Source organism: Rhipicephalus microplus, chromosome X, assembly GCF_043290135.1.
Source record: "Rhipicephalus microplus isolate Deutch F79 chromosome X, USDA_Rmic, whole genome shotgun sequence".
In the NCBI taxonomy this organism is placed as follows: domain Eukaryota; kingdom Metazoa; phylum Arthropoda; class Arachnida; order Ixodida; family Ixodidae; genus Rhipicephalus; species Rhipicephalus microplus.
In genome coordinates this window covers 38,901,333-38,926,841 of record NC_134710.1, presented here as the reverse complement: position 1 = coordinate 38,926,841, position 25,509 = coordinate 38,901,333, and the positions used below count along the sequence as shown (strand labels likewise).

The window sequence follows — 25,509 nt, the reverse complement described above, 5'->3', positions numbered from 1 at the left end:
TAAAACTAAAGTGGGCAAATGATTGAAGCCATATTCATCGCGTAAGCCATCATGGAAATGAAACAGACACTGACAGCTGAATGTTTTCTTCACTTTTTTGTTGTAATTTTATTCTTGCAAATTGCGTCTTTAGAACATTGAGCGAGTTACAGACACTGTTTAACTTCCTTGACATCTCAAGTAATATAGAAAAACATATACACTTTAAAAAGCGACCTTCCCTGCAGTCTGTAGTTGTCCGCGGGAGTATACGGCACTTCTCGTCGGCCGCGTGCGGGAGGAAAACACGCGAGCCCCTGCGGCCACGTGGTGCGCGACTTCCCTTGTTCCGGCGGGTCCCGGCCCGCGGCGCTGGCTCGGCGCCCAAGCGCCGAGGAGTTTGGCGGGCTCGCGCGCTAGCAGTCCGGCCGCAGACAGCCGCGCCGTCGGACACATGGCGCACAACGGGAGCGGCGAGCCGCGGCCGGCCCACTCGGCGCCGGCCTTCCGCCACTCGGACGTGCTCCTCAAGCTCAACCTGGGCTCACCGAAGACGCCCAGGCCCGCCTCCACGGCCAAGCCAGCCTCGGCCGCACTCTACGAAGGACAAGGTAACTGTCACCTCCATTTGCACGTTTGATAACTTTCGTGCGACTGAGTCCGATTTTATATTCTTACACGTGATATTTTTTTTCTGGTAGCAGGAAAATATATGGCAAGACAATTAGGTCAGCGCAGAATGAGCAGCCAGCCTTTCCTATGGGATGCTAGCTGCTCCTTGCGCTGGAATTATATTTTTAGAACACCTTTTTGCAACCAAAAAGACAGTATAGTTACTTTCTAGGCAAAAAAAAAAAGAAAGAAAGCGAGATGTCATTGCAGCAGAACTGCATGTTTGCTTATACAGACAAATGTTCCGATAAACTTGCAAACAAAAACCCAAGATTGCAAGAAAACGTTCACCGGGTGTGAACGTGGTGAAACTGGTATATAAAAGTGTGACATGAAGCGACAGCACGTGTGGTCGCCCGTCTATCAGGAGACGCTTCCTTCCGGCATCGCCGCGCCTGAAAACTTTTTTCTACTACGAAGTACTAGTAAACAGGGCATCCAATGAAAGTCTGATAGATTCTTACTTGATGTTGTTTCTCGTCTTTCGCGTGAAGTCTATGGACTATGGAGGTAGCCTGACACTTCTTTCAAGAAAATATAAAGTATAACACAGACAAATTTATTAATGGAAGTATGCAAACCTTTCAGCCTACCTCTTCATCTCAGAACGTTTATGATCCTACGGGCAAAACTTTTTACTGCGCTTGCAGTCAGAACGTCAACTTGTTCCTACCGCTGCATTGCCTTCGTGAAAAAACAAATATTTGTAGTCTTCTGTTTTAGTGACGCGCAGGTTGAAAAAAAATGGCTGTCATTTAAATGTCACAAACTTCTACAAGGTGTGCTTAAGCTTACGAGAAACCTATTTCTTTCAAATTATCTTTGTTTTTTTCGACGACATTGTTTTACGGCTATATAAGCACAGCGCAATAAAGAAGACCGCCATGGTACTTTCTATAGTATTTTTACCCCGCCTTATCAGAGCCACTGGCAACACTCCGCCTTTCTTACATCCTGATGACTAACCTGGCTTTCTCATTCTTGTATGCGAAAAGATTTGACTGTCATTGCTATATACTCTTCAACGCCACGCGTTGACAACCTTATCTTGGCTTGTTTCAAACATTTATTAAAACACGATCTTTCATGAAGTATACACTGTCGCATTAAGTTTCGTTTCTTTCCTAGATTGTATATAGTAGCTTCAAATGCTACATCTGAGAAACTGGGTCATGGGCACTAGCGAATTCTTCCACGCTTTTAAGTGCGCTTTTGTACAGATGTTATGAAACGCTAGTTTAGCACACCATGAATAACTAAGGATGGCGGCTTTTATTGATGTTGTCGGCTCCTGCGGAACAACTTCATATTTCAAAGCCATCGTACGAAACGTGGTGTAACCAAGAAAATGATTCATTGGCTGTATTATTACTAAGCTATGCTGTTTGTCTTATGTAGCTCTGGAAAAAAGACATGGTGACTAACCATTACAGATATCGTCACAACTTTTCTCGGATTAGCTAGAAAGTGTAATATGCCTGTCATTGCAGTGAGGCAACTTACTTTAGTCCATCTTTACAGAAGTTATGCTGATGATATTGACATTCACATGAGTGAGTCATGTTGGAAACAAACTTCTACGTCGGCTTTTTGTATACCGCAATACCAAGAGAGAAAAGTTTGTCGGTTCCGTCACTTAATGACGTTCACAACGGCAGAACTACAGCTATGCCTTCTGCTATGCCTTCTGCTTTACGCTTCATGTGTAGACAAACGGGGGTACTTCACTGGTTAATTTCAAGTGATTCGCAAGCCTCTTGAGTGTGTATAAACGACATCCGTTTAAAAAAGAACAGATAACAAGTTAACATTTGAAATTCAGATGACAGATGCCATAGCAAATTATTTACGACATGATAATGTTTTCCAGTAGATCCCAAGTCACTGTGACATCCCCGTAAATATCACAGCTGATTGGCACATCTAGCGTGTTGAAAGAACGATTTATCTCTACTACCTCTCGCAGTGAGCAATGTACGATGTTTATTGAAAAAAAAAACTGGCTGGTCTATTGTGCAAAGAGACTTGGTTTACCAACAGAACGTGAATTTCTAAATTATATAAAATCAATTTAGGAATGAAGTTTGAAATCCTGAATAAAATTACCCATTCTGTAGAAACATTAATTCAAAATCTTTGTCTCGGCATTGCCTGCAGTAAGAGCTTTCTATATGTATGATAAGAAAAACTCCCTGTGCTACTGGCACATGTGAAGAGATATATAGAATGCTTCCTTCTACAATGCGAAAATTATGCTGTGCCCCATCAAAATGTTTTAGAGAAGTTAAATTGATTGAACCGGCCGCTATCACTAGTAAAGGTTTTGCATTCATTGCCAACAGAAACTCTTCAAAACATTGCAGCACGCAGACTAGCACAGTTTTTAGAATAGTCGGAAGTATAAAAAAGATACTGATTCACATTTATAAACATTTACGCATTTAAATAGTCTGGTTAAATGTTGCGCGTCGCCTCTCATGTTTCAAGACAGCTGTGTTAAAAGCGAGGTCAAGTGCCTTGAGACTGTTGTGTGATCGCATTACATAAAGGACAGCGAGATGAACTATTCTGCGAAGTGCGAACGTTTCTTGCATGTTTTGTGTGGGAACATTGTTGTTGACGCGTGAACATTGATCATTACGTGAGAGCATTAATTTGAAATGACATTTTCGAGCATGAATTTTTAGTGTACATGCATAGCAGAGCGAAAGTGACCGGGGCATACGAAGGAACCGTCCGGACGCTTCGTATTCTGCCATATTGCTGAAACGAGGAAGATTCCTTATATTGAACTTGATACTTCTGTGTTTGATCAGTAATCAATCGGTGATGACCTTTGTGAAAATGTAAAATGCGTTGAATGGGTACTTCTGCGCGTGTGCTTCGAGTGCACTTGCGTGCTTGATAAGTGCATGTATATATAAATGTTCACATATAAGTTGCCGTCGCTGTGTGAAGCTTCCTAGTACAGAGCGCGGTTGGTTACGTCGTTCAGTGAAAATGTCTGTTTAGGGACAAAGAAAAATTGAAAAAGTTTAAAGAAACAACCTAGTTTATTAAGCGGCTCGTGTCCATTCTGCAAAATCGTGCGCGCACATCAATTCAGCAACTTTTATGATTACAAAAAACAGGATGGCTTCCCTGAACTCTAGTAGAGACAATAAGCCATGCAGCGTTTTATTGGAATGAATGTTGTCTAGGCGACTTGAGGAAGTGCATGCACCCGAACCATCGACAGCTGCTGATAGCGCGCTTGTAGTTTCAAGATGTTGAATTTTCTTGGAAGGCACAGCGTCCTTAGTCATCTATTTCCTGAAAAATCAATTGCAGACGCATTCATTATTTCCGACAGAACTGTTCTTGCGCTTGTAGTTGCGTCCCATCGCGCCAGTTGAAAATGGCGCTTGCGTAAAAAATTACAGGAAAACTGCTTTTTCACAGAACCTGTCGTAATGCAGTCGAACAGTACAGAACGTGTTACGAAGTTCAAAAAGCCCGTTCTCGAGTTTAAAGCTTCAAGCTTTCTCTGCAATACGCTTGAGGGCCCTCTTATTTATGAATGAAGCTTGCGCTTCATTTTAGAGATATAAAATTAAGACATACCTAGCATCGCTACAGACAGTTGAACTCGCCGATGTAGTCACCGATCGTCTGTGTTAGCGGTGTCAAGCCAAGCTAGACATGCAATGTCAACAGCCAACTTTCCTAGTAAAGTACTTGTTTACCTTGCAAAAGATAACATTGTGCGAAGTTTGAGTGATTTTTTTTTTCAAAAGCCGCGAAAATTTCTGATGAACAATGTTTATTTGTGCTCCACTGAAAAGAAAACAAATTTTGAACAGCTGAAGTTGCTACAGGCAATGTTGAGCCCTCATTGAGGCTAACAAGTCTCGATGGCTCAGCCATCACGCTTGTAACTTTATAGCAGACGGAGCAGCCTGCGCAAATCTGTGTAGTGAGAACTCATCAACCATTCGGGTTTTGTTCGTTAAGAACGTGAGGGGTAAACAAGTGGTGATCGCTACATATCCACAGCACACAGGTAAAATCTCGCGGAGTGATGACAGCCTTTTTTACACTCACTTCTCAGGTGACACCTCTGTCGGCGCGTAGCATTTCGATAGGGCAACCCTTCATTCCAGTAGCGGACTTCCTTTGCCACAGCGGAAACATGATTCAGTGCAGTACAAGAAACAGCAATCACAACCACATAACGAAAACACATCCATAACACACCGTCACACCAACGAAGGTTAGCTTGCCGAGAACACCACGCCGCGCATGAATACAGCTTGAGCGTGAGCATTTTTTTTTGTTTAGGAGAGAGGGCTTACCTATCACATTTGCTTATTTTTATGCTATATGCTACTCCCATCTTGGTTAAGCTCCCTGCCTTTCCTCTCTATTTATCTCTCCCTCTCCTCCCATAGTCACCGTAGTTTTCACCACCATTTAGACTAAATTAAACTGTAAACAGCTGATTTCTTTAGAGAACTATTTGCTTACGCGCATGCTGACCATTCCTTCGAGACCTCCACTGCGCCAGAAAGTTCCATGGGAGTAAACGTTGCTCTGTGTGGCCTAGCAGTTCCTCCCTTACTTTGCACACGGCACCTTCGTCTTACAGTTAATTCCTCCAGGGACCAACTGTTGGTTGCGGAGACGAAATGCAGCACTTATTCCTGTTTCGCTTCGTTGCGGCTTAGAGTGTACTTTATAGTCATTCGTAAGTTTGTGACGCATATTACGTAAAGAAAGCGGAGTAGCCGAAGCTATGTAGAGGCACCAACCTTTCCTTAAAATCATATAATAAAAATGAAAATCAAGAGATAAATTTTCATTACTCTAAGCTACATTTTAAGAGCCAGCAAAGGGCTCGAGTAAATCAAACACTGGTTTAGCATTGAATATAACTTCACGTCTAATACTGGCACGGCAAAGAAACGCCGATGTCAACGTGTGAGTCACAGGAACATAAACATAAAAAATTCAGTTTTTTGAGAGAGACCCGTCACTTTATTTATATTTCCCCTTTCCAATCTTCGTAAGCTGTCTCCTTTCATGTTTACGCTTTATCACTCTCTGATACCTTGATATGGAAGCTTAAGCAGCCACCTAACACATAAGGTTTTCCGGGGAATAACACCATCGTAAAAGAGCATAGGAGACACTAAGCAACTTTTCTGAACGCATTTTTACGTGCGCCGTTAGCAAACTCAGTCCTGGGATGCACGTTGAGAACACGTCAAGCGTGACCTTGTGAATACAACTCTAAAATATTTGGACCACTAATACCTTGACGCCGCCACACTGCTTTTCGATGAATAGTTCCTCATGAAAGCGCAGGACTATAGATCAGATATGGTCATGCTTAATGACAATATCTCATGGTTTGCTACATGTACATAGAGTATATCTTTGCTGGCTGTTTGGCGCGCGCACATGGACGCGGACAAAAATTTGCTTATCAATTCACGCGCAGGCAACACACATCTCCGTGTGGCTTTTCTGTCGTTGTATGAACTGCAAATTTAAGTTCGTCCTAGCTAACTTAATTTTTATGAAAAGCATGCTTAATAAAAACTTAATTTTTATGAAGAGCAGGCGAGATGTTTTGGTCACCATTTTGGATGCACACTTCTTTTTTATGTATGTACGACTTGTTCCTTTCCCCAACAACAAAAGTCTGATATCGAATTCGGGAGCTTCTGTGACTAGATTTATTGCCTAACTAAATCCGAATCAAAATAGGTTGAAAACATGTCCTAACGGGAACGGTGTAAATGTAGACAGTGTCAACGTTCTCAGCATTGGCATGCGCAGGGCTTTCTATCAAGGAGGTTGGGGGTTGGAGAAAGTTTGTCGCAACGCCCTCCTCCCCATTAAGTCAATATATGGGGCAGACTTCTCCCCCCCCCCTTTCTTAGATGACTAAGGCACGCCTCCCCCCCCCCTCCTTCCGGGTGCACGCCTGTGGTTCCCAGGAATGAGATGGACACTGGTACTTGACTCCTTCTGACAGGACACTATATATACCCCCCATTTCTTTAACTTCCCTTGTTTCAACACGTCTAACAGCAGGAGCAGAAGCAAAAATTTGGGAAGTTTTGGAATTGTTTCCTTCAGTCGAGGGTTTTCTGACGAGATGACGAAACTTCTCTGTGTAAATTTACTTTCCAGCGCACACAGTACCTCCCCCTCCTCGAAATTTTACGATCAACCACGACACCGTGCCGGTGGCTTCTCCAAAGGAGACGCTCACTTTCTTAGAAATGTTCTAGATGCGTTTCTTTTTACTGCCGTCACTGGTTCACACATCCCAAATGTCAATCGTGTACGTTGTATCTGCACACGACAATGCAATCTCCCCTGTTCCGTCTAACGTGAGTAGCGTGCGAAGAGGAAAAAGAAAAGAAGATAAACGAAAAAAGAAACTGTTCTCGCGCCGAGTCTGAGCTGTCGCCAGGTTCAGCGGAAGGGTAAATCGTTGACCCTTCCCAAATGTGACGACGCGAAGTGAGAGCGGTGACCACCGGTTGCGAATAGCACTTGCACACCACGATCTTAACCAGGCGGCTCAGGTGCACGGGCGGGTGGAATGAATTTAGATTCCAGTCGTGTATACACCAATCCCGCAGAGCCATAGTAGGCCTTCGCATTCGTCGTACCTCGTTATTGATACATACATCTCTACATTCATTCCACATAAGTTGTAGTTCCACGGGCCGTATAGTTTTGATGTTAATTAACCAAGAATCTGCAAGTAAAAGGGAATGTCAGGCATAACCCTGCTTAAGCTTGCTTGACAACAGGTTATTGAACAGCGGTAATTGAGATGCCTTCTTAGCTGAGAGCCCAAACAAAAAGATATATTGAGCCTTGAAATATACGTGAATGCTTTCAATTGTGTGAGCAGCGTCCCACATATAGAAGAAAAAAACGGGAACGTTAAACAAAGTAAATGCGAAAATAACCCGGATCACATCGAAAGACAGCAGTAATGTGATGCATTGAAAGTTGAGGTTATTTACATGGCCGGAATGCATATTATATTTAGACCTAGCGGTCATGAGAGCGACTGCGATAATTTCACTAAACAGTATGACCCACCTAAGAAAGGCGACTGCATTTGAATAAAGCATCAAACCGTCCATTTTGACTATACGCCTGACTCTCTTTTGACGTAGCGCACGTGGCTTGAATGAAAAAAAAAGTACGTAGCCGATCTAAGCGAATTCGGTTCATGTTCCAGGGTGTTTGCGATGTGTGCCGTGCGCGATATGAGAGGTTGACTTTCTAAGTGGTCGCAAATTAGAATGTAAGTCTCATAAAAAGATGATCGAGCAATTATGAATGTAAGCGAGCACATGCGCTTGCGCTGGCATCTTTAGAGGTGATCGTCAACAGAGCTGGTAGTCATAACTAATACTTCTCGCAAGCTGTAAAGTCAACCAGAGGTCTCACTTTTCTCCCACACGTGGGTATGCGAGAAGGATAACCAGCATTTAGGCGACCTGCGATGTCTACGGAGAAGAGCTTACATTTAGGTGAGGAAATTTCAAGTTATCATGAATCACCTATGCGAATAGTATAGATAGCCACTCATATCGTGTCTGACAGTCTCGGTAATCTATCACACCACTTCACTGCAACCAATGCATCTCGCACTTCCAAGAAATGCTGGTCCATCTTCACCAGACTCACTCATTTTCACCGGAAGATATCGCGAGTCTATGCCCATAGGTGTGAGGTTTACGAGAGTTTTATTCGAACTTCTTACCATACTGGCTGACAGGAATATTTACTAATACATATTACGAGGCTTAAGAAGCGAAAATTACACGTGGGTGACAACAAAAGCCACGAACAGGCGCACACTATCAACTACTGAAAGTTTATCAGCAATACATCAAAATATTCAAGGAAAGGCCTGAAACTAAATGTAGGAAAACAACAATTCCGTATATTAAACCTATATTTTGTTTTTGTTTCTGGAATCAAGCGTATACGCTCGAATATAGGTGGATATATCCACCTATACTTGGTTACAACCTCAGAATAAATGTAAGCTCCCCCCACAACTGTCGTTGTCGCTTGAGAAATTTCTCATATACGAGTCATCAAATCCGATTTCCTTATATCTGTGACTTGAGTCACTTTTCGAGCAATTTAGGTGGGTGATTTCCCAATATCTCTACAACAAATTTTTGTTAGATGCTTCCCTTAAGCACTCTTTGGCTGCTAACGAAAATACTGCACATAGTGCGAATTCAAGGATTGCCGTCGCTACCTCAATTATTACGTTCGGCTTAGCAGCGATCTCAGAATCTTTGCTGCAATTTTAAACTTTTTGACCGATGATGTGGGACATCATCACGTGTACGTGGGTGGTTTTCCTATTTAACAGCAGACGTGCCGCAGTTCCGGGGCAGTGCTTGTTATAGTTCTTAGGTTGCAACGGATTGTATACAGCTACAGGCCTGCAATGAAGTGAGTTCGCGTAGATTGGCGCTTGATATGTATGTCGAACGCCGCGAATGGTCACCGCGCACAAACCAATAACTACGTGGTTGAAACGTGATAGATCCTGAATATGATTTGGAGGCACATTTTTTTCACGTTAGGGTTGTTTACCGTACAGTACAAAACAACCCATAAAAATGAATACAGGCTTTGATAGTCTTGTCATCTCACAAAAAAAGGTATATAAATGCTATGTTCAATCAAGTTGGTTCCTCTTTGTGATGTCAAGCACTCTTGCATAACACGTAGTCTGTATTGAGGCAAAACTGTGACTAAAATATGATCTTCAGCGAGAATGAAAATTGAAACTTAAATGCCTGTTTTATAGAAATAACGCATTTATTCTATATAACTGGTTTATGTAAGCCAAACGCGCATCCATATAAAGTTCAAGCTGTCACTTTCCGCTCAGACATGTTTATCATTCCTAATATCTTGCTTCATGCTTTCCTTAAATGCGTTACTTTCAATATAATTTACTACGTATTCAATTCAAATTTAAAGTTGTTTTGACAGATCCATACTTTTTTCCTGTTACATCAACGATCCCAAAGTAGAAAACTATCGCTATAATGTGTCTCACCTAAGGTTCATAAGTGGATGAAGCAATTTGAATTCGTTTACGTAAACGTCGACGAGAGTCAATTGACGCAGAGTGACGCATCTTGCTTTTTTATTTGGCTCGGGAGTATTATACAAACATCACAATGTATTTCAATAATACAATCAGTAACGCCTAGCTTATTTTTCCAGCGTATTGCAGTCAGTGGAGCCCACCTACGCTTATAGTAAATAATCATTTATATTCCTTTTTTCACAAACTTTGGAGCACTGTTAGAGACCCGCGAAATGACCACTTGAATTTGCCATCAGGCCATGCCTCGCAGAAAAATAAAATGTTTATAGAAGCAGAAAATGCCCGCAGCGGCACTTTCGTGTTCTATTATTTATGCGCACTCAGTACAGATGCAAAACATGTTATACATAATAAAGTGTGTGCCTACGCACGCGATGTAAGAAAATTTGACTTGATCAGTTTTGAACTTCCAATAAAGTTTGTTTGTTCATTGTGTCAGAAGCAATTTTTTGACGGCTAAAAAAGAGTCCATATTGACGGGAAAGAGAAAAAATTAAGAAAGGTGGCTAACTTAAGATTGACGTTGAATGAAGATAATGTTGCATTTTTTAGTATTTTTAAAGTGTTGACAAGATGCCTTCTTTCTGATCACGTAATAATTTCTTGTTTTACGTTTGTTTGTTTCATTATTCTTTAGTTTTATTCTTCTGTGTTGGCTCGCGCATGATATTCTATGGCCTCTTAGACACCAGCGCGAACAAAAAAATAAAATAAATAAGGTAGAGCTAAACCTAGTATCACGGTGCAAAAAATTAACGCCCTCTTTTTCTGAGCGTATTCAGTTAAACGCCACTCATCCCTCGCACAAACTTTAAGCCTTGTCGATTCAAGAATAGTGTAATCAAATTAAAAATTTACTAGCAATCACTTATTAGCAGCCACTTAAACCCCAGCGTGAAAACTTTCTCTCGAGCCAGTTCCAGATACCGGTGCTTTTGAATTGACAGGTGGCGGCCAGTAAACTTATTTTGTTTACTCATTTCACATTTATTTCGATGCATTTCGGTTACAAATGAACATCAGTCATTGTTTATCTCTCGTTACAGAATGTATGTATAGAAGAGGAAGATATTGTGTTTAAAAATTAGGATCCTGGAAATAGAAATAAGAATTTCGCAACCATTACTTCTTTTTCTTTTGTTGCCGCTTATTTTCTTTACAATTTATTTCATTTTATTTACCCTCAAGGCCATATGATATTATATAGGGGAGTGGTTAGAAGTAGGAGAAACCAAATACACCATGAATATAAGTTTGTCGAAGAATAAATACTCCTCATTATACATCATTAGCGGCGTAAGGACCATGACTTCTATACAATATGAACACCATACATATTAATACATAACCTATAGGACTGTACACTTTCTAATTATACAAAACTAGGTAATGCTAGGCGGAAAAGATGGTTATTAAAAATTCTTATTATATCTTTGGGTATGGTTCCACTGTGCTGACGTACGAGGTATGAATGATCGATAAAAACACTGGAAGTTGCATTATGCGATGCAAACCTAATGACGGTCGTTAATATAATAGGATATGTACTGAGGATTGAGAATTAGTTGGTCATGAAGTGACAAATGGGACGTCTTTCTTTTATGCTTAAGGTTAAAGGACACCGAAGTCTTGGAAGCATTAATTGCCTCCAAGACGCCTAGTGCAGCCTCAAGTGTCGGCGCTAGTAAAAATGGGCCATGGAGTAACTCATTTCAATCATAATTTGTAAAGTTTGATGGTAGCAACAAAGGTGAAAGCTTGAGCAACATTTGATCTTACATAGAGGCAGTGACAAAGAGCCGGGGATTTTAGGGTAGCTGCTACAGGTCTCGCACTGGGGGCAGTAGCGTATCCAGACATTTTTTCGAAGGGTGGGGAGGGGGGAGGTCTAGTTATAATAATACTGAGTGATGGGGCTTAACATCTTAAAACCACGATTATGAGAGACGCCGTAGTGGAGGGCTTCGAAAAATTCGACCTCCCTGGGTTCTTAAAGGTGCACCTCAATCTGAGTAAACGGGCCTCAAGCATATTGGCCTCCTTCGAAATTGTCGCGGCCACAGCCGGGATTCGATTTCGTGATCTTCGTATCAGAATCGGAGCTTCATAGAGAGTGAATAAATGAAAGGAAGAGATAGGGAGGTTAAACTTGTAGAAGAACTGGTTTACTACACTGTACAAAGCATCATCATTGCTACAACACCGTGGCGGGTGGGGTGTGGAGTTCAGTCATACTTCCCATGTGTTTGAGCACACACACACACACACACAAACACACACACACACATATATATATATATATATATATATATATATATATATATATATATATATATATATACAGGTACGAAATGCTAATGCAGAGGTGACTAAGTGTGTCCTATATACTGTCGTATACACAGAAATACTGGTCAAAGTATTGTATTCCGGAATACAAATGTGGAAATAGATGCACTGAGAACCTAAAATACGGATACCGAGATACATTTGTGTCACCTAACGAGATATTTCCAAAATACTTTTGCGAAAATGACGAGAAAAGAATTCCGGAATACAAATGCAGGAATATAGTAACAGTACAAATATTACAATATTTTTTGATTACGGAAATACCTGCATTTCACGAATAAATTTATGAAGCCCAGTGTAATACTTTGATTAATTTTTCGCCACACTAAAACTTGCAAGTGTAGCATATAACCCTTGTCACTAACGAGAACCAGTGAATGAAAAAAGGTATGTATTCGTTCTAGGCACGATATGTATATTGCTGAGATGGTTGTTCCGATAACAGCCACTTCACAAATAGGCTGTCACTCACACAACTTTGTCCTGCCTCAATAAAAGAGTGACAAAACGACTTCCCGTCCGAATAAGTAAGGCGTGCCGCACCTGCCTTGACAGAGTGTGACCTACACTGACAGAGCACGACAATAATTTACCTTCGCTATTCGGCTGTCACAGCGTAGGGCACTTTACCACATGAGTCTTTTTTTTTTTTTGCCGTGTGGCGAATTTTTCGCAGCCTCTCATTGTATCGGCGACCAGCGTCATGATTTTGCTTAACGTAGCACAAAAGTTTTCTCCCCTTAGAAACATGTCAGCTTATTTCCGATGAACAGTAACAAGATGTCCGTGTCCTGTTATGAATCGCGATAAAAACAATACTTCATCAATGTATCTTCCTAGTGTTGTGCGAATACGTTTTGCGAATGCATCTCGATGAAGAAATAGACACTGAAACATATCTGTAAGCTATTGTGGCGATAACCTTGTATCGCGATACTTTCATGCCCTGGGGTGTTCGTATATAAGAATACATACAGGGTGTTTCAAAAATGTGTTCACTAATACTGAAAACTTACAGAAAGGACTAACTGCGTCTTCTCTGCGGCGTTTCCTTTAGTGTGGCAGAAGGCATCTTCAGATGCGTACGAACAATTATTGTGGAAGGGATCATAGAAAGTAACACAATTACCTTTTTAACCAGTGAAGATAAGTGCTCAAGTCAGAAGGGTGGATAGAAGTCCTTACAGCGGATAGATAATAACCACTTCAAAATTTCTTAAAAGTGGCCATTGTTAATCACCATAGGGCAGTGAAATTTAGCTCATTTAGCAGGCAAAAATGAAACCGACTCAAGAAACAATGCATCCGCCATTCACTTAGGAAGCTCCCTCAATAACGACTCTCTCTCCCACGCCGTTATAAACCGGCAGTCTACATACTTCGTTTCACCGCAACGCTTTCCTGTTGCATGGCTGCTTATTGACGCTCCCTTATGTTCCTCCCCCAATGAAAAGTTAACAGTTTCGTCATTGAGGGCGTTTTTGAAGTGAATGGTAGAAGCGCGCTTTGGTGCGCCGGCTTTGGTTTTACCTGCTAATTGAGCCAGATTTAATCACTCCATGGTTATTTCCAGGGGCCTCCTTTTAAAAACTTCAAATTGTCTATGAACTATCCATCTATTTCACTTGAATTCATTTATTTAAATCAATCAGCAATTTCTATCGGTTATAAGTTAATTGTGTTAAATTTTATAATTACTACCGCAAATAATGTTTGTACCCATCAAAAGATACTGTCTGCCACAATATAGAGAATGGTGCAGGTAGAATGCATGTATCTTCTTTCATTATTTTTTCATTCATAGTGGACACATTTCTTGAAACACCCTGTATAGCGTATGCCTAAAAGTAATGATCAGTTAAGACAAAATGAGTTTTCACACGCATCGGCAGGAAGGGCTGCTTGGACGTCATAAAGCCTACTGGTATTCCAGGTTGTCAAAATAAGCTTGTCTTCATAAGCTCGGCTCTCAACTAAGGCCCCGCCGTGGTGGTCTAGTAGCTAAGGTACTGGCCTGCTGACGTGCAGGTCATGGGATTTAATCCCGGCTGCGGCGGATGCATTTTCAATGAAGGTGGAAATGCGGGTCACATGTGCTCCGATTTAGATGAACGTTAAAGAACTCCAGCTGGTCGAAATTTCTAGAACCCTCTACTACGGCGTCTCTCATGATCGTATGGAGAATTTGGGACGCTGAACCCCCCATATCAATCCATTGAACTTTCCACTAAGCACACAGTCATTTTGTTCGTCTTAATATAGGCATGGCGGCTGTGGAATACCAGAAGCTAATAAACAATGCAGTAGAAGGACTGAAAGCTTGGGCGAGTTGGGGACCTTACTTGAACATATTTTATCTTAGCGTACGCGGACACAAGAGAAGAAGGGACTAACCACAACGCTTACCCAAAACTGAACGTTTATGGGAAAATATGAACGAAAAGAGAACGTTTCAACCTTCACAGCCGTTGGTGCACCCCGCCGCGGTGTTCTAGTGGCTAAGGTAATCGGCTTCTGACCCGCAGGTCGCGGGATCGAATCCCGGCGGCGGCAGCTGATTTTTTGATGGAGGCGGAATTGATCTGGGCCCATGTGTTCAGATTTCGGCGTACTTTAAAGAACGCCAGTTGGTCAAAGTTTCCAGAGCCCTCCACTACGGCGTCTCTCACAATATTATGGTGGTTTTGGGACGTTAAAAACCACATATCAATCTAATAATTTAACCCCTTGTGACCACACTAAAGCAAGAAAACGGCAGGTCAGCTGACATCTTGGACAATGAAAAAAACCCTAAAACACCCCACGTGTTCACTCTAACAGTATGAAAGTTAGGACATCGTGCTATCGAAGAACATAACCTGGCTATAAAGTAGGTCTATAGAAGACACGCTAAGGCATCGCTCGCCCCTTTTTTGGCATATGCTTCAAATATTTCTCCCGTGGTTTGATCTCTGTGTCGATAGAGGTTCAGCTTCTTGAAAGATAGGTACGCAATGGTACTGTGCGATATGTTGGGACAAATGTGAGTATACACTCCCTTGCAAAGACCACCTGTGTTCCAACAATCTAATGATAATCTATTTACTTGTTTGGTCTGTGCATACGTGACCACAGAAAACGGCAAATAATACACAATACCCTTCCTACACTGTACAGAATGAGTTACTTGTCTGACCCTGTAGCCTTCTTTATACACTCCTGACAAGCGCTTCTTTATTTTCAGTTCCATCATCCCACAAACCTTCTTCAACTTATTAGGCAACGAAAAAAACTACACTTTCTCAAAACCGGCTAACAACATTATTCAAATTGTGGGATAGTGTGTGTATGAATGAAAGTACTGCTGAAGATTTCCAATGCTCTGGAGTTGCATGAGTAGCAATACTGTTTCCGTTTATCTTAACTCGCTTGGTCAACTTGTAAGCAGTTTTCCGGATACTAGCCACCGGAAAACCTACGTCTGTTAGCCTTGTCCCTAGTTCCGAGAAGCTGGTGCACTAAAGCTATTCTGCTACAGAAGTGGGCATGGGCTCAGTTATAATAATAATAATAATAATAATAATAATAATAATAATAATAATAATAATAATAATAATAATAATAATAATAATAATAATAATAATAATAATAATAATAATAATAATAATAATAATATGTAGGGTATAACGTCCCAAAACCACCATATGCCTACGAGAGACACCATTGTGGAGGACTTCGGAAATTTCGACCACCTAGGGCTTTTAGGGGCGAAGCTCTTTATGGCGTGGCTTGTGCGTTCCCCGTTGTCATTGTGCGTTATCTGTGGCACATACCCAAATGCCAGTGGCACATACCCACCCTCGGGCACATATCCGCATGTCCACATATTTCGGAAACCGTATCACAGCGTAGTTATCACGCTCTAGGTGTTAACAAAGCGCTGACAGCAGAAATATGGTACATACTCGTGTTTAGTCTTTGGATTGTCCGCTGAATGGTGGTACTTGTATATGATTAATATATGATAAAAAGAAGCGAGCTGGCAGTACGTGAAGTGTTCACTAGATAAACGGACGCACGAACGCACGGACGCACGCACGGACAGACGGACAAGCAGACAGACAGACAGGCAGGCAGGCAGTCAGGCACACGGATGGACGGACGCATGCACAGACGGACGCACAGACGGACGCACTAACAGGTGCACTTACGGGTAGAGTGACGCGCAGAAGAACGGATGAACAAACGGGCGCACGTATGGATAGACGGACGCACGGACGGAAGCATGGACGCATTTACGAACGCTTCGCCCCACTCATCATTATTCATTATGTGGATATGCTGTGATTTTTAACGTCTACCCAAATCTGAGCACACGGGCCTACAGCATTTTTGCCTCCATTGAAAATGCAGCTGCAGCAGCCGGGCGCAATATAGTTATTGAAATAAATTATACGCTCGGAAAATGTGTACAAAGCATGATAATTTTGGGGAGTTTATGGAGCTGCATACGGAACACTGCTGCCTTCAGGCATGTCTGCCCACTTGCGCAGCTGAAATTGCCTTATCTAATTGAAATTCTGGCTCGATGGGGCAGGTGGTCGAAATTTCCGGAGGCCTCCACTACGGCGTCTCTCATAATCATATGCTGATTTTGGGACGTAAAACCTCCCATATCAATCAATCAATCAATCGCTCGCCGGGCTTTCTGAGTGTGCGCTAACTGCCGGAGTTCGTTGGCGCACCTGCTTCAGAATAATATAATTCAGCGTCAACCGCTAAGTGCATACGTATTAATATTTTTGGTTACATACATACACACGCACACACACATGCACACAGTATATTGTACCAGCGCACACGCGCGAAATGGTACATACAGGTTTTTGATCTAAAGCAACAGTCGCATGGCCTCCAAGATACACGCCACGCGCTTGCCATCTCAGAGGCCATGAAGAGTCTGACAATGCCTCACAGATGGCAGCACATTATCTAGCGTTTGCTGTTTGCTTGATCAACGCCTCTGGAAAGACATGATATATTTTCCGCTATATGAACATAGTTCTTCATTTTTAGAGCTCCTTGAAAGTTCCTGTGTGTTTTTAGCGACGATGGCTGCACTATCCCGGCCTTTTTCGACGTAGTTCGAGGCCTCCCAAATGCGCCTACACATTGCCGAATGGGCTCGTTTTTGTTGTGACAACTGTCAAACGAAATGCATTGAAGTGACCCTGATACACTTTTTCAGGTAACCAAGGAATGAATTCACCAGAAGAACTTATTGTTTCACGAATTCAACGCTGCAAAAGATTTAAGAATCCGTCCAGTGTGAGTGGAGCTACAAAGGTTTGTCGCATACTGCAATTGCATTCTCTCTTCTCTCGTACCGACGAAAGCGCTGGAAGCTAAACAGGGAGGTGTGGCAGGGGCAAAGAAATTACATCACCCGCGCCTCGTGACTTTGAGCCCTTTTTTCTTCTCTTTTCTTCGAATGCGCGGCTTTTCAGTGTGATTGCACGCGCACGCGTGGACAAGTAGCGGCCTCCCGCGGCAATTTCTGTAACAAGCTTTTCCGCTCACAGATGACTTTTCGCTCACAACCAATGGGCCGACGCCGACGGCGGAAATTCTGCGACACGAGCTCTCTAACGCTATCGCGGTAAATACGCGCACACCTACCAACAACACAAAGAATTGCATGGCGCTCACTGCGTTCGCAGCCTAGAAAAGTTTCAGTATATTGTAAATTGAAGTTACAGCAAGATAACATGTATATGGCTGCTTCTAGTAGTATATCTGCTACTTGAATTGTACACACGATCAACGTAGGAGTGAAAAGAGGTAAACTATTGAGGACCATAGTCTTTACATCCACTGCAGATGTAATTCAATAATAAAAAAAATGACCATAGTGTCTGTTCTCAAGCGTGCCTTCCTATATACAAAAAGAAAAAATGCTTCACTAAAGCAACCCTACCCTTTTGGGATTACGTGAAACGCTTCTATAGTTTTGCTGATTAGTATTATGATTGAATGACCAACTGGCCCAGCTTTCAACGATATTGAACTACAGCCTGCCATGTTTTATATGTAGCCGACGAGCTCTGACGGCGCTTCGCAGCTGAAGCCCGAGAATCCTGCTTTGTGAACGCTGTACTTTGCGTATGGCGTTGGCTACTGCTGATATCTGAGACCACCAGAAGTGAAGTGAGCTCATACAAAGGACGTCGCCGTCAAACTGTTCCCGCTCTGTACTGTTCACTTAATTAGCCCGTTTATGTTGGGCTCGGGTTTACAGTCCTGATGGGCAGTAACCATTATAATCAGCGAGGTGACAAACATCCCAGTTTATTGTTTTTCTAAGTGCTTCGGGCATGTTTAGAAAAGCGGTTTTCGTAAGTGCCACGCATCAAACAAAAGGTCAGGTTCCGATGTTTTGCGTCATAGTAAGGGAGATTACGTACGAAATTTCAACGCCACGCACTGAAGTTGCCAGAAACTTGTAGCGAAAAAAAAATTTAAAAAACTGAATGATACCATGAAGGTACTTTCATTTCGACACCGTTAGTTCCAAGAAAACGGTAGCGAATTTCACCTGGTATCAGCCTCCATAATGCAAACAGCCCAGCAGAAGCAATCAAATTAGGTTATGCTGAATATGTCAAGCGTGCAGTGTAAAATGAAATTTACCACGCGCTTAGAAGTTCTGTGGAACTCTGTATATGGCACGTGTCCTATATAAATATCAATATTCCTTGTCCTTTAAGCTTAGCCTATGCTATTGGGCCCCGCCGTGGTTGTCTAGTGGCTAAAGTACTCAGATGCTGACCCGCAGGTCACAGGATTGAAGCCCGGCTGCGACGGCTTCATTTCCGATGGAGGCGGAAATGTTGTAGGCCCGTGTGCTCAAATTCGGGTGCACGTTAAAGATTCCCAGGTGGTCGAAATTTCCGGAGCCCTCCACTACGGCGTCTCCCATAATCATAAGGTGGTTTTGGGATACACATATCGATCAATGATTTTTTTCCCTTTAAGCTTTACCTATTACTCACCTGTCTAATGGGCACGCACTCGCTTTAGGAAATATTTATAACATTTACTTTTAAATTCTAAGCATTTCTCTGCGTACTGCAGGCACTTTGAGCATCTATCTATTTATGTATCTATGCTCCCGGGCTCAATTCGCCTCCCTTCTTACCGGCTAGCCATTTTCCGCCTCCTGTGGCTTTTGCGACGCTGACGCTCGTCACTCGCGTGGGCAATGCGCGAGTGTTCCCCTCGTCCTGCTTCGAACATGCGTGCTGCAGATAAGGGCCCATCAGCCTGACACTATTTATTTAGCAGCGTACGTCTGGGTTCTCTCGTGATCAACCCCTTATCTCGCTGGGTAGACCAAAATTAGTATAAAAGGGTAAAATGGTTCGACGAATATGGCTCGTGGGTGATGAAATCAATAATTACACAATTCTTTCGCGTACGTCAGCAAACCGATTGCGTCAGACGGGTGGCACATACCAAAGGGCGGGCTAGTGTCACAGGTGATTGACAGTTCGTATCTATTCAGAAATGGTGAGAACAGACACGCGTGAGCGTTAATAAAAAGCTGACATCAGCAGCGTTGACCCGAAAATAGTGATGAATAAATGTCACTGTCCCAACAGCAATCGAACCCAAGCAATCTGCCTGGCAATCAACTATTCTACCTCAGAGCCACGCCTCGTTTCGGAAATACTTTTCAAATAGACCCTAATGTTGATGAAACGTCAATTGTGGTTGCAGTGCTGGCTATCCAATTTTATAAACATGACATTGTAATCCTAAGATACTGCCGTCACGTGGGGTTAATGTCATATGGATTCATGCGCCATCCGGTGAAGTTGATTTACGTAGCAATGTCCACGGCTACACTCCTGGAGAGCACCAGTGTTTCATCATCATCATCATCATCATTATTTATTGAACCCTTAAAGGCCCCTTGTGGGGTATTACAATATATAAACTTACCACCTGTGTTGCTAATATCCATGATGCTGTTGCTGTTGGCATCGTAACCCATCTGTAAGCAAGTAGTTATATGAAACATATACGGATGTCTAACGTATAACTGTGCGCGCAGTTGAACATATCTCTAGTGCCACGTCTCTAATTCAGCTCAATAAAAAATTACAACGCAGTCCCCTTTCATCCGCGTGCTTAGCATAGCATCGATTTTCAAGGTACGTGGCATCTGCCGAGTTTTTTTTTCTTTGTGTGGGTCATACAAGTCTACTTCTTCAAAGCCTTTGCACGTTAAAATACATGAACTATAACCATTCTGTTTCAGAGATGTGAAGCGAAAGTTGAACGTAACCTTTTGTGCGAAGTGCTTCAAACACGTCCTTTGAAGCATTCCTGGGGAAAATCAAACGAAGCAAGGCACTATAGCAAATATCAGACACAAATAACAGAAACTTCCGATGCTTAACGCGATTCATGCATTTGTCTCACTTACTAAACCACGATTTCCTCCGGCATCACATGCTCAGCGTCAATGTCTCACCGAAAACATATTTTAATAACGCATGCACTATGCGCCCATGCGGCGAACAATCAGTGCCGCCTAAACTGCCTATACCATTACCGCAAGTTGTTGGAATACTCTACAGCCTGCGGCAGCGCATTCTCATGACTATACCGTGCAGCAGCTTGTAATGTGCAATTTTCTGAAGTACTGAACGTGATGAAAAAAGACGATCCTAGAATACATTCAACCTTTCAATTGATACGCAATCTACATGGATGCCATGTGGCAGGTATGAGCTTCAAACGCCGGGGGAATGTGCACATGTCTGATGCAGATTCCCAAAGACGACGGGTATGTTGCAATAGCCACAGAAATCCTCCATTTGTCGGTCAGTAATAAAAAAAAACGATTTCTTACCGAGATCTTTCTGTAACAAACATTCCAGCCAAGGTCGCCAGCAGGCTGTTCGTGAAAGTTAGCCCTGAGAAACAGCGTCCCGCCTGCAGAAAGAAATACAATTTCTTCTACGTTCGCACGTTTTTTTATCGGTCTTATCGCATCGTCGACCCATCAGAATTCAACGAGCCCGCTGCGATTACTTTTTCTGCGTTTTACACATACCGGAACTATGAAGGCCATTGAGCGTGCAAAACCATCAATGTGCTCCCTTTCGCCCCCCTAATGTAATGCGCCATTCACCTATGCACAGCAAGCAAGGCAGATGGTGCATGAATAACAGGTATAAAGCAGCGAAGAAAAAAAGCAGCAAGACCTTAAACACGAAAGCAATATCGAACTACAACAAACCCAACTGCATTTCTGAGGGCAAGTTTTGATGTCCACTGAGTCGTAAAACACTTTGGTCCCCGTCTCTATCATATATTTGGTCATAAAAACTGTCCACATAATTGAATTTAGAACTGATGTGCCACTCATTGCAGAAGTCAGATCTTCTACCGTCTGAGAACGTTGACCTGCTAAAGGAGTGAGACAGCGGAAACTTTATTTCCTTTGCTCAATGTCATGTGTTTACGACGAAGCTTTGTTTCTTTTTTTCTTGCAGTGGTTAGCAGCATCTCCAAGTATTTTTCTGGAAACTAAAGCCTTTTCTTCAAGCCAGTTGAACTGCTAACGCCAGCTCGAAAATTCAGCGGAGCTTCGATATAAAATACTGACATTTAAACACTAGTGAAAGCGTAAGGCAGAACCATTATTTCAAGTGAACAACAATACTAACATGTCTAGTAACGTTTGTCCATTGTACCATTGTAAATGTCATTTTATGCAACACATCCGTTTTTATTGTTATCCGTTTTGTTGGAATTACGACTAAATTGCAATACAGAGCTGCTGATGAGACATTAAGACCAGCCAGTCAATATTTACTACTTCTTGTGTGCACCATAAAAAAAGCTGACGTCGCACCTTACATAGCCACCTCGCAATTCAAAGAGTGGCAACAAGTCCCAAAATAATGACAATAAAATCATAAAAGCCTGCAAATGTCGACAAATTTGTCTGTTCGAAGCTTTGCGAATTCAGCCCTTGAAACAAAGTTAACGTTGGTGGTTCCTAAGTTGTTCAGTCTGTACTATATATCTCAGTGAACTAATCAAGAGCCGCACGTTTTCTACAAAAAGTGTGAATTGCTGCGAAACTGTAGTGTATACAGTGAGGTGAACTTTGTAATCTTCAGCGTTTTTTTGATATGTGGTGCTAAATTAGCAAAGACTTTTCCTTGTATGTGAACCTAACCATAGGACAGCAGCCTCAGTGTATCATGTGTTTACCCTCGAGATTATCTCAAATTTAATCTAAGGAACTATTCCGGCTCAACATATTCTTGTTATTCGAGCACAGAGCACGCCATTCATAAATATGCTTATACAAATTTTGTCGAAACTAAACGATATCGTAGAGCTCTTTCTTGTGAAATTGTAACATTGCCGCATTTGAGCCACACTGTTTGATTACAATACGATTAAATTGCCGGTACTTACCTATGAAACTGAAATCTGGACGCTTACAAAGAGTGTGCACCTTTAGTTGAGGACGAAGCAGGAAGAGATGGAAAGGAAAATGTACCCTTAAGAGACAGGAATAGAGCAGAGTGGATCAGGGAAGAAACCGGGGTGAACATCGTAGTTAGAATCTAGAATACGAAATGAACATGGGCTGGGCCCGTTGCATGTAGGTAGGATAACCACTGGTAATTGGGGTAACTTACCGTATTTGAAAAGACGGCAAACGCGTTAGAGGGAGACCGAAAATTGGGTGGTCAGATGCGAATAATAAGTTTGCAGGTATAACGTGGCAGCAGAAAGCACGTGACCGGGTTGATTGGCGGAACATGGGAGAGTCCTTTGCCCTGCAGTAGGCGTCATCAGAATAATTATGATGATGATAATGATGATGATGACAACGATTTAATAGCTTTTTTCTAACAAATGCTATGTGCGGCTAGAGTAAATTGCTAGCTCCTTTAATAAGCACCATTTCCTTATAATAAACAGGCCCGTTCCAGTATATTGCCTTCATACCCCCAAATAACGACCTTTTACACCCGTTTTGCTTCTCAGTCAGTGGTATTGACAGTCAAAAACATTGTTTGATTTCGACTAACCGCTTAAAACGTTATCTAGTGAGGCTAGTATAGCTGTGCTATTCTAGGAACTAGAGAGTCTTCATTAGGACGTAAGGGCTGAGCGAGGTTAGGATGACACGTGAGACTTATACAGTGCTGAAGAACGGACACGTCCTATGCTACCGTAGATTAGTTGACAGAAAAGAACTAGGGATGGGGTTTTTGTACACAAGAATATTGCTGGCAACAGGGAGGGATACTATAGCATCAGTGAGAAGGCGGCAAGTATCATAATTAAGTTTTTAAAAATGTTCGAAATGAAGTTGGTAGAGGCCTACGCACCTACATCAAGCCATAAAGATTACTTTGTTGAACGCTTATATGAAGATGTAGAGTAAGCCATTGATAAGGCAATGTCACAGTATACTATTCTGATGGGCGACTTTAATGCCTAAATAGGCAAGAAACAGGCTTAAGACCATGCAGGGGGGAATATAGACTCGGCTCTAGAAAATCCACAGGGGAGTTGCTAGCAGAATTTGTAGAACGTAATAATTTACAGATTTTGAAAACGGGCTCACCGTAAGTGGACGTGGAGGAGTCCTAATGGCGAAACTAAAATGAATTATACTTCAATCAGTGTTGACACACGGGCATTGTACAGGATGTGTAAGTAGTTGTAAGCTGATGATGATGAACCGCCTTGTCTTCATGATTGGCTCTCCGTTGCGTCTTTTTCCATATTTTAACTATCAAGGCTTTACACAGCAGGATTATTTTTCTTATGTTTCTGATTTCACGTCATATATACGCGATGGCGTAGTGCCAACTTTTGTGGTGTTCGTGACATTGCTTTTTGTTCGCGAAAAACACGTTACGTGGCTACACTTTTTGCATTTAATTAAATATTTTGCAGTGCACATTACAGCGCTGATAGATGGTCGCTTCACAGAAAGTATTATTGGCGTAAATAATACGTGAGCCGTTCCTGTAACAAATGAAACTCATAGTGAATCGTGGTGTATCCACTCTGCACAATCAACGCGATTGCTGCGACTGGCCCCATTATAGTCAGATGTGAATCCATTTTAGGCATGCCGCAATTTAAATCTGTAGTGACAATCTTGTTGGTACATTACAAAACCGATAAAATCAACGGAAGCCGTGAAATATAAGAAGAAATTGTCAAGAAAAGAAGAGAGAAAGGAATAGAAAGAAAAATACACAAAAAAGAGATGAACAAAAAGAAACCAAAAAAACTGAAAGAGAAAGAGAAATGAAAGAAAAACAAAAGGAGAGAAGAAGAATAGAGAGAGAGGAAGAAAGAGAATCAAAAGTAGAAGCAGCGTGGAATAGGAATAAACTAGAGAGAAAGAAAACATGCAAATTAATAGAAAGAAACAGGGGAAAAATAATTAGAAAGAAAAAAGAAACGCCATCCAACTCAGTTCTTTTTTAAGGCTTAGAATGACTAGTCGAAGCTACTCTAAGATTTTAGTCCCTCAAAGCACCATGCCCGCAGTGTACTACACTAATAGCGACATTATTTCCCAAGAAAATATAAATATGTTTACGCTACGGCACTCCCGCGATGAAGCGGAAATATTTCCGTTTTAACACAAAAAATGCCAGTGCCTGGGCGTTTGTCAATAAACGCATGTCAAGATATTGGCATCTTTTAAAAGAAATTGATTGTTTTAAAGCCTTTTTCCAGTGCACGCACGACGCTATGGTTATGCGTGCCGCTGCCAAATTACCCTTTTTAAGTCTCATTTTTCTATTGGCTTGTTTGAAGTCGAAGCTGTTAGTTTTATTGAAAGCAGACTTCTTAGCTACTCGTGCATGGGTTTTTTTTTTTTTCAAGCACCATCTGAGCTTCCCTATGCATATACGTGCTTCAGCAAAATGTGCATTTCGCACGTTCAGCAAACAAATTATGTTCTTTTCGAGAAGATCGTAACAGAAGTCTTATCTACGACAAGCGCAGATGTGGCGAATGGTCGAGTAATACTGAACGTGATCGCCACGGCTGACCATGTCCCAATAGAAATGATATTTTTTACGTAGGTGACCCGACTGAGCGTTGGAAAATTCCCAGAATCACAGCCAATAGTTTGCACGTTCTAGTGTTCTGCCTACGCTATATATATATAGCAACGGAGGGTCAGTGTTAGTTTATTGGACTTTCTGTGGTTATCACTGCATATTATTGACAATAATATTGATAAATATTTGCGAAAAACATGAAACGTTTGGCAGTCATGTGCGAGGAGGAGATACCTT

General features: G+C 42.0%; 1 protein-coding gene across 1 annotated transcript in view; it reads left to right on the top strand.

Moving 5' to 3' along the window:
* The first annotated feature begins 310 nt into the window (after window positions 1–310).
* Window positions 311–25,509, top strand: part of LOC119176617 (high affinity nerve growth factor receptor) — a 436,833-nt gene continuing 411,634 nt past the window's right edge. The window contains exon 1 of the mRNA XM_075876262.1: window positions 311–590. Within this exon, the coding sequence (XP_075732377.1) occupies window positions 434–590 (157 nt within the window). The 5' untranslated portion in view covers window positions 311–433. The remainder of the gene's footprint in view (window positions 591–25,509) is intronic.